Here is a 10,498-nt window from a genome sequence, read left to right as displayed (position 1 = left end):
CGAGGGCGAGGGCGAGGGCGGGGGAAGGGAAGAGGGAGGCGGAGGGGGTTGCGGCGGGTTTGGAGGCGGCAGTTTCCTGGCAGCTCCGGCAGGCGTTGGTCTCCGCGCTCCGGCTCCGCAGCGGCCGCGATCGATCCTGCGACCGGTCTACGCGCGCTTCTGCGCGCCCCCGACGGATTTTTCTCGCCCCGGCCCCTCCTCGCCCGCCTCCCCGCCCCCTGCTCCTGCCGTTCCCGCCGCTCCGGCGCGGAGCCCGGGGGCCCGCCGGCGGCCGTGACCCCGCCCGGAACCCCTGTGGAGCCGCCCGGGGGCTGCTCGCGTCTCCGTTTTCGGCCTCGCCCGCCCGGGGCGGTCCTCGCGGAGCCCGGTAGCCCCGGGGAGCGCGGCCGGGAGGGGCGTCTCGGGGCGTCTCGGGGCGTCTCGGGGCTTGGGCTGCGGCCGGGGTGGGGGGCGCGGGCGCGGCGGGGCCGCCTGGCCGGGCTGCACGCGCCGCACGGGCCGCCGGGCCCCCGGCTGACAGGGGGCGGGAGCGGCGCCGCCGCCGCCCGCGCGGGGTCTCCCCATGGTGCAGCGGGGGTCGGGATGTCGAAGACGCTGAAGAGGAAGAAGCACTGGCTCAGCAAGGTGCAGGAGTGCGCGGTTTCCTGGGCCGGGCCCCCGGGCGACTTGGGCGCCGAGATCCGGGGCGGCGCGGAGCGCGGCGAGTTCCCTTACCTGGGGCGGCTCCGGGAGGAGCCCGGCGGCGGCACCTGCTGCGTCGTCTCGGGCAAGGCGCCCGGCCCGGGGGATGTGCTGCTGGAGGTGAACGGGACGCCTGTCAGCGGGCTCACCCACCGGGACACCCTGGCTGTCATCCGCCACTTCCGAGAGCCCATCCGTCTCAAGACGGTGAAGCCAGGTACGCCGGCCCTGCTTTCTGTCGCGGGGTCTGGAGGGGAGCCGGGTGGGTGTTGCGGCGGCGGCGGCGGCGACGGCCCCTCCGGCCCCTCCCCGTCGCTCGCCGCCCTGGGTGATCTTGGGGTTCCAGGGTGCGCCGGACTCCCTGGCGAGGGCGAAGGGTGGCGGTGGCGATTGCCCATTTCGCTGGTGGGAAAACTGAGCTCCGGCTCGGCGAGGCTGCTCTCGAATTCGAGGCTGTTCTCGAATTGCCCCTAGAAACGGGGTTTCCTAGGTTTGTAGCCCCGTCTCCTATGGAGAGTTTTTGACCAGAGAGACAAAAACCGGCCTTTTAAGCTCTCCTTTGTAGAGAAGGTCCTCATGACTGTGGCATACTCTTTGGAACCGCCGCACGCATTCTCTAGCAGGGACGGAGGTTTTGTACTGTCGAGGCACTTGGTGCCAAGGTTACCGCCCAGTGTACCCAGGAGGGCTGAGCTGCGTCGGCGTTTCTTGCACACTAGCAGCACCCTGGAGCTGACAGCCTAAGCCTCTCAGTTCAGGTGGCCTCAGGTGTCTGGGTGTCGATGCTGTGCAGTACGTGATCCGTGGCGGAGTAGTGTGTTCTTGTGGGGGGCTGTCGAGTGGTCTGGGCTTTGAAAGAAGACCTGGGTGCCGCTTCTGAGTAAAATCTTTTCTGGGTCTTCGATTTCACACAGATTTTGTAGAAGTGGTGGGTAAAATGGACCCCCGTTGCCCTGGTGTCTTTTATGCAAGTCAAATCTGCAAAGCACGTTATAGGTTTGTCTTTCAAAGCATTGATCAGACTGCGTACAGCGAAATCTGATAGTGTGCAGTGGCCCTTACGTGTTTGTCACCCACGGCGTTCGTGGTCGGCTCAGCAGTGGCTAGAATGTGGTTCTGTTTTCTGAGATGCTTGTAACGTTGTGATCATAACGTTATTAGAGATCAAGCCAATTTTGCAGAGGCTGCTCTAGCTACCGAATTACATAGTGCATCAAAATATAATGGGCTGTTTAATTGTGACTTGGGCTGGAGCAGTCAGTCCACCCCTTCACTGCAAAATGCTAGAAAATTCGGGAGAAAAATTTAACGTGTTCTCTCCCTCACATTGTTTTTTTCTTTCTCAGCAGCTCACTTTGGAGATCTCTCTTTCATAGTCCTTGGGCTTAATGGGAACTGATGGTTTGTGGTGCAGTATACATATGTGTGAGTATTGTGGGTGTATACACACACACTCACATGTCCCTGCAATCTTAAGATTTTCTTCATGTGGTCTACTTCATCATATTCATTTTAAGCTTACAGTTTACATAAGGGTTTCTTCTTTATTGTTAATTTAAAAAGACTTTGGCAGACCTTAAACATCTTTTTTTTTTTTTTTTTGTATAGTTTTGCGATTTAAGGAATTCTGGACTCAAACTTTTTGAGCCATATGTGAAAGGTGGAAGAAAGATTTTGGGGGCTGTCATTTAGTCAGTCAGGCACTGTCTGTAATATGCAAAATACTATATAATACACCGTTTACTAGTGTAGGTGCCATTTAGTTCAAATCCCACGAGTCAGGGAATAATGAGAACATCTACGTCATTGTGTTTTGTTTTGATTAGTTAGGGGCATGAATGAGAATGTAACTTATTTTCAAAAATAGTTTAAGATTTAATAGATTGAGGAAGTCAGTATATCCTCAAGTCATTGTGATTCTTTTAGAAGACTGGGGAGATCTTTAATACATTAGTCTGATTGCATGTTATATATTTTCTCAAGGTTTATATCAAATTTGAGAAAATAATTCAAAGTTTAGAGTGTATTCAGTAATATCAATTAGCTGGGTCGAATAAACATCACATGCCCCAGAATGTAGTTGACATTTTTATAGTAATAACATTTTGCCCTCCTGACAACCATAAGTACTTTCGTACTTTAAATGTTTAGCCAAAAAAAAAAGGGAATGATTTATATTAATGAGTGTAGCATGTTTTCTGATCATTAATAATAAAACTTACTTCTTTAAAGATATGCTCCGCTTCAGTAATTTCTAAAGGAAACCACTGTGTGTCATCTGAGATTACAGATCTGTCATCTGAGATTGTTTCTAAGTAAATTGTAATTTAAAAAGGTTGATTTCTCAAAGAATGGTGTTCTTAGTTTCGTAATAGCTTCATGTTAAGCATGACATGAATTGGCTTTCTTAAATGGCTCTGCTTAAACAACATTTGTTATAAAATAGCAAGGTTTTTGCAATGAAGCACAAGACTTCAAATATTAAGGAACTAGAGGAGGTTATTCCTAGAACTTTGGGGGCATATATACACCATCTCCAGAGGAGACAAGGATTCTGTACTGTTAGGATTAAATTTGAAAAGTATGAAAATACAAAGCAAGGAAATTTAAAAAGGAATGTGCTTTGCTCATTTTTTTTCATTTTATCTAAACTTTGTGAGAGAAATGGATTTTCCATTTTAATATGGAATTGTAAAGTGTACTTTAACACTGTCTCTTGTCTTGATTTAGTAACTCCTGGTTAAACTGTATCTATAACATGTCATTTAGAAACTAGTACAGTGCAAGAGTAAATTTAGCAGTTCTCTGAGATGTAATATGCGTGGGGAATTATCTCACATTCGTTGTTTTCTGACAAAGTCCGTGGCAAAAGGATGAGTGTGGAACCTTCCTAGCTTTCTCATTTTTGTCTTGTATGAGCTAAGGGGAACTCAGCCAAAGCCAGCATCAACACCTGGATGACTTAAGTTATTTCTGGCAGTGTTTGTCTTTGATCTTTGATTTGGGGCTTTTAGTATTTTCTTTTTCTTGCAGATTCCATTAAAGATTACAACAAAATTAACTCTTTAAAATATGGTTCCTAATCCTAGGCTTTTCTTGAGAGATTTAGGGGATTTCTTATTGGAATCTTATTCTTGCTTAGTGTTCACATAGTATGTAGCAATCAGTACATTCCTGCTTCTAGGACAGTCTTTAGTTTCACCTCTTTCTTGGCCCAACTGGTCAGCTGTTTCTTAATTACAATTCTGTCTTTTTTCTTTTCGTCGTTCTTCTTCTTCTTCTTCTTCTTCTTCTTCTTCTTCTTCTTCTTCTTCTTTTTGTCTGCAAAGAGAAAAGTTTTCCATTGAATTTGAACTTTGTAGTTTCACAGTAGTAAAGGAAGTTGAACTTTGGACCTCTGATGAAATTGTTTCATGATCTAGTCCTGTAACCAGAATTGGTTTCTTTGATTTTTTTTTTCAGAGCATATTTTTAAGCAGTTTCTTTTCTGATTAATGATAGGAGTAGTTAATTTTGTTCTAAAATTCTCCAGACTATGAATGTTCACCTCTTCATATACTTTATTTATTTATTTACTTATTATTTATTTATTTAAGATTTCTATTTATTTATTTATTCATTCGAGACACAGAGAGGGAGAGAGAGAGGCAGAGACACAGGCAGAGGGAGAAGCAGGCTTCAGTAGGAGCCTGATGTGGGACTCGATCCCGGGTCTCCAGGATCAGGCCCTGGGCTGAAGGCGGCGCTAAACCGCTGCGCCACCTGGGTTGCCCACTTCATATACTTTTAAACACATATTTCAGTGCTTGCTTATGATGTGGATTTTACTCCAGAGATTTAAATATAGATAGATTACATGGAATCATTGTCTACTGTTTTTATTATGCACGCACTGCTTTCAACTACCTTAAATCGGCTACTGTGTCTAGAGATGAAAATCATGAGAAACAATGTTATCATTTAAGCAAAAACTAATTTGAAATAGATCTTGTGGAAATGCCAGTTAATTTTAGGTCAGAGTTTGCCTTTGACTCTTTGAGACATCTGTCTTATAGGGGAATTTTGTTAAAAACAGCACATTCCTAGAAATCCATTCCCCATTGGTGAAGAAATATTACTAGAAGCTTTTAGGTAAGGGTGTCTGTGTTATGCCAATGATGAATAACTTTACCTCTTTCTTTTAACTTTTGGATTTTTTTTTTTTCTTTTGGGTTTATTGGGCAATTTGGGACTTGTGAGTTTTGTTTTAGGTGGTTGTCATATTTGTTTTTGTTTTTTTTTTTTTAAAGATTTTATTTATTTATTCATGAGAGACACAGGGGGAGAGAGAGGCAGAGACACAGGCAGAGGGAGAAGCAGGCTCCATGCAGGGAGCCCAATGAGGGACTCGATCCAGAGACTCCAGGATCATGCCCTGGGCTGAAGGCAGGCACTAAACCACTGAGCCACCCAGGGATCCCCTGGTTGTCATATTTAAAGACGGGAAGGGTGGGAGAAACTAGCTAGCCTGGTTGGTTTCCAAATCAAAAAACTTTGTTTTTTAACAATAGAAACTAAAGATTGGGTGAGGCAGCCTCTTTGTTAGAGAAACAGCATTAAATTTTGATAAACCTGAAGTTAGAAACTTTCCTGTCCTCTCAAAATTTGGTAGCAATTTTTTTTTCGCATCTAAAATTGGCCTCAAAATAACTCAAGTAACTTCAGCTTCTGGACCCTATTCCATCCAATTCATGTGAATGATGAATTTATGCCATAGAGGCAGAAGAAACGCTTAATATTTGGCTCTTTTCAGTTTTCAGACCATTTTTATTTTATTCAGTTTAATACTAAAACTGATTTTCATGGAACATAACTGTGTTCCTGGGGAATAGAAATTGTTTCTCCTCTGAGATTCTGGGATGTACTTGATAAAACCTCTTATTATAAGAGACAGATTTCAGTGTGTGTGTGTGTGTGTGTGTGTGTGTGTGTGTGTGTGTGTGTGTTTCCTGGTCTCTAATTTCTGTAAATTGATGGTAAAACAAATCTACCTTTGCTCCAGTATCTGACTTGTGAAGTCAGTGCATAATCTTCTCAGTTGAATAGTTTCTTTACTATGTAACCTCCAAGTGCTTTATAAATTTTGTGAGCATTTAGGAGTTTGGAGAGTGTGCTATAGGAGAATTTCATTTTTATGATCCACTACAGTATTAGGTACCAATTTCAAACTCTGCCAATTCCTAGGTCAGTTTTTTGTTGTTTAGGGTTTGACAAAGGATAAGTGTTTTGGTATTGGAGACTAAAACTGTGACCCTTTTAACTAATTAATCGTTTTGTTTCTCTTCTGAATTTTTGAGAAATAATTTCCTTGCAGTACTGCATCTTGGCAGAGAGAATGAATGTCCTTTATTTAAAACTGCTCTTAAGGGTAACATTTTCAATATCTCAGAGGCTAGTCTTATGAGAGACTTGTTTGTGGGGAAGAGTTGCTCTTCTCCTTGAACGGATATTACTCAGAATGTTCCCCCCCTTGCCCCCCAAAAAAGTGCTTATTTTACTTTATAAAGAGAAAACAAAAGTTTGATTACTGGCACACATTCCTTCCTTTAACAGCCATTTGGTGGTGTACCCATGTCAGCTAGCGCCGGTGATATAAAAACATGAGATAAATAAATGAATGAGAAACGATCTCTGACTTCCAGAAGTCACACTTTAATGGGAGCTTAAGGTTTCATTGGTAAAGAATCCCTGTAGTAAGGGTTTTACCTTTTTTACTCTTCTCCTGGTACTTTAGTGTAAAACTCTTTAGGTAAGTCTGAGTATGAATTTTGGTGGGAGCTAGACTGATTAATTGGTTGCCAAGCACCCTGTTCTAAAAAGTGACGTGGGGTCACATCTCACAGAGGATTTGGGTTCTCAAGTCATTACAAAAAGAGGGTAACCAAATATAAACACAATTATCCTTTGACAAGCCCTTAGTTAAATTGCCCTCAAAATACATTGTATCTGTGTTTATACTCAGATTTTATACACTGGTTTGTACCATTTGTAGAACAAGTACTATATACCTCTTTTCTGCCCACCTTGGAACCAGTTGCCATGTTTCAGTTGAACACCAGATGAAACAGTTTGCTTGCAGGGAAGAATTAGGTTTTTGCTTTGGTTTTAATAAAAAACCTATCTTTTAATTTTAAAAATTATCCTCATCTGGGTGTGCAGAGTGAATTCGTAGAAGGTAAATGTGTACATGAGGCGAGAGAGAGTGAGAGTTTTCATCCCTTTGTGTGTCTTGTTAGGGTCCTTGCTTCATGCCTTTACCTGGGGAGAGAATTGTGAAGAATTTTGAACTTAGCTTGGCTTTGAAAGATAGATAGGTTTTGGTTTAGTGAAACTAGTATCCTCTCAGTAGTATGTAAGAAGCAGAGGAGGAGAAAAAGATGAGGCAAGAATATTCGATACAGATAGGTCTATGGTATAGTCGGTCTCAATAGTGAACGTGTGTAAAACCTTATTTTTTATAAATGCACAAAATTCACATTATAGAATAATTAGAAAATGGAGTATCATATTAATTGTTTAAATATGTAAGTTCTAATATGAATTGTCTCATAAGTTTTTTTTTAATTGGAACTTGAAATGTTTTTTTTTTTCTTCTAGAAATAGTGCTGGCGAAGTGCTTAATGCTATTTCTACCTTCAGCCTTCCTCAACTCATAATGTAATGAGTATTTTTATTTAACCCATAATGTAGCTGAAATGTTACTAGTAGTACTGTGCTTATGATAATAGGCTTTCTTGTGTTGCTTTGGAAGCCTAGCCAATTTTATAGGAAAATGCAATTTGCATTTGAGATGAATAAAAGAGAACTGGAAATAAATTTCCACCTTAACTTCCCCTTTTCCTTTGTTATAGTCACTGTTGACTGACTTCCAGAGAAAAGGGTTGCACCATTATACCTCCATCCAACCCCCCCCCCCCCCCGCCGCTGCCAACCTTTGCACTGTGTCCCCATGCAGCTACACTGCAGTGGTTCCCAGGAGCAGTTCTGCATCTCTCCCCCAATTTCAGTCACCCCATCATGGCCAGGGGAGCATGGACTACATTTTGAGGACTGTCATTTGACTTGTGACATATTTAAATAGCTGAGAAAGGACAGACTGTGCTCAAATTGTAAGGTACCTTGTTTTAGTAATACTTGTGCTGGAGATACTGTTTTAGAGACTCAGTAAGAAATAAAGAGGGTTAAACTGTTTGCTATAATGTATTTGGAGTTTATAAAAAATATTATGGAATGCAGATTGGAAGGAAAATTTGCTTCAGATTTATTAAAATTAGCATCTATTTTATTTGGAGGATGTCCTTGTCTTGGGTATGTATTATGAACAGTAGCTGATCTACTTAATTAAAACTTCCTAGCATCTTAGGCTCTTTCTTATTTTATTTTTTTAGATAATTTTAAACACATAATTGTTTTTCTTGCTTTCAGGAAGTTTGTGAATGAATACCCTGTTTCTCATTGTTGTTCTGATTGGGAAGTACATGTGACTCTGAAAAATATTTTTTTCTTTTTTAAAGAATTTATTTGAGAGAGAGAGAGAGAGAGAGAGAGAGCAAACAGGGGGAGGGGCAGGTGGAAAGGGAGAGAATCTCAAGCTGACTTCTTGCTGAGCCCAATGCTGAGCTCTGAGCTTGATCTTACAACCCTGGGGATCATGACCTGAGCTGAAATCAGTCGACTTGGACGCTTAACTGACTGAGCCACCTAGCCCTCCCTGCATTCCCGCCCCCGCCCCCCCCCCCCCCGCCCCAGAGAAATGGAGTTTTACTACACATGATGACATTTCACAGAAGTAGTTTTATGGAATGAAAATACTCTGAAAGGGAGGGTAAAGGGAAGTATTTATTAATAAATAATTTATTTCTGATCTTCATCAAATAGAATGAAGTGAAGTCTTTTTTCCCCTCTAACAAAATGACTTAAAAAATCCCCTTTAAATGGAGCAGCCCTAGAGATCTTTTACTCTTTGGATGTGGTTATCCATTTTGCAACAGGTATCTATTGATATGTAGGTCAGATCTCATCAGGAAGGGAAAAAAGAAACCCTAATTCACATGTCAGTTTCTGTGTTTGTAAGAGTTCCGTAGCAAGTGACAGGAACTACTGAGGTTAATCTAGGCTGAGGAATGTATTGGCTTACATACATGAAAACCCATACCTAGGGCTGTAACAGCTAAATTCATGCACTCAAGTGATGGTCATTGGGACTTTCACTTGGCTCTTTTCCTCTGTGTTGGCTTTTTCTTCAGCTCAGTCCTCAGTGTAGCAAGAAAGGTGGCCCTGAGCCCCCAAGTCATACAGAGTCCTTAAAGCTTCTCATCTTTGTCCTGGAGTCCAATAACGAATTTCACACAGGGACTTTGTGCCCATCTTTTGGACCAGTTGTAGAGAGAAGGCAATGAGGTACCGTGATTGGCCAGGCCTGTGTGGCATGTCTACTCTTGCGGTTAGGTATAGAAAGTGCAGTGTCTGCACTGTCTTAGAACCTCAGGAGACAAGGGATGAGTAGTTCCTTAAAAGATGGGTTGCTGGGGAGACAACACTACAGGAAATGGCCTCTTTTTAAAACATTTAATCTCTCCTACTTTGAAGCCAACAGGAGTACACAGTTGTTATAAAGCTGTCATTTTTTAGAAACCAGGTATTGATTATAGACCAAAGGCACTGATTTTACTCAGTTTACATAAATATTATAATTTTTGAAGTTTTTAACCTAAAAGCTGCTTTGATCTAAATTTTTTTCTTTAAGATATCAACATCTTGGGCTGCCTGGGTAGCTCAGTTGGTTAAGCATCCGACTCTTGATATCTGCTCAGGTCTTGATCTCAAGGTCATGAGATCTAGTCCTACATCAAACTCTTTACTCAGCAGGGAATCTGCTTGAGACTCTGTCTCCTTCTCCCTCTGTCCCTCCTCCGCCCCCCGACGTGTATGAGCCTGTGCTTTCTCTTCCCTAGATTTAAAAAAAAAAAAAATCATAAAAAAAAGATGTTAACATCTCAGTTTTTTAATGTGTACAGCTAAGAAGTACTTTTTCAAAATTTTTTTTAACATTAAGATTCTATTAATCAGTGCTGCTTGTTCTTAGGTAGATCTGATACTTTGGAGGATCACTTAGTTATCTTTGGCATTGAGAAAATTATTAACCTAGTTAATGCAATTTTTTAAACCTCATCTTATTGTACCATTTTGAAGATGAAATTCTAAGATAATTGCTTTCCAGGATTTTTGGCTATTTATTTATTTATTTATTTATTTACCTACTTACTTACTTACTTACCTACCTACCTTTTATTTCTTTAAATAGGCTGCATGATGGGGTGTAGAGCTCAGGACCCTGAGATCAAGACCAGATCTAAGATCGAGAGTCTGGTGGTTCAACTGAGCCACCCAGGTGCCCCCAGGATGTTTTGCTTTTAAGACAATAGCCTTTTTAAATATAACTTGAGGCTACATTTTTATTGTATTATTGCTACGCATTCTCTAATAATACCTTTTAACTATGATCTCATAGAAGTCAAAAATTAAGAAACTACTTCATTGACTCTTTGAAACACTGCATAAGTGTGTAATGTGGTTTCTGTTTAATCACCTAAAAAGTCACTTGGCAGACACAGTAGGCTAAAATCTGACCCCCTTTGTTTTTTTCTGCCTCCACCCGGGGTAGGTATTTGGAGTAGAGGTGGGAGGTCAAAAAAGAGGGGTGGATACCTGAATATCTTTTCATACTGTTTTATATTCTTGATTACCATATGAGTATATTCAACTCTGGTATCGGGAA

The 10,498-nt window shown here is 42.0% G+C and overlaps 1 protein-coding gene across 1 annotated transcript in view; it reads left to right on the top strand.

Moving 5' to 3' along the window:
• Positions 1-472: 472 nt before the first annotated feature.
• The window catches only part of MAGI3 (membrane associated guanylate kinase, WW and PDZ domain containing 3), a 239,918-nt gene continuing 229,892 nt past the window's right edge, over positions 473-10,498 (top strand). Inside the window, 1 exon segment of the mRNA XM_055312710.1 lies at positions 473-898. Within this exon segment, the coding sequence (XP_055168685.1) occupies positions 583-898 (316 nt within the window). The 5' untranslated portion in view covers positions 473-582.

This window comes from Nyctereutes procyonoides, unplaced genomic scaffold, assembly GCF_905146905.1.
Source record: "Nyctereutes procyonoides isolate TBG_1078 unplaced genomic scaffold, NYPRO_anot_genome, whole genome shotgun sequence".
Lineage (NCBI taxonomy): Eukaryota > Metazoa > Chordata > Mammalia > Carnivora > Canidae > Nyctereutes > Nyctereutes procyonoides.
The sequence above is the reverse complement of the archived record's forward strand: the minus strand, read 5'-3'. Positions and strand labels throughout refer to the sequence as shown.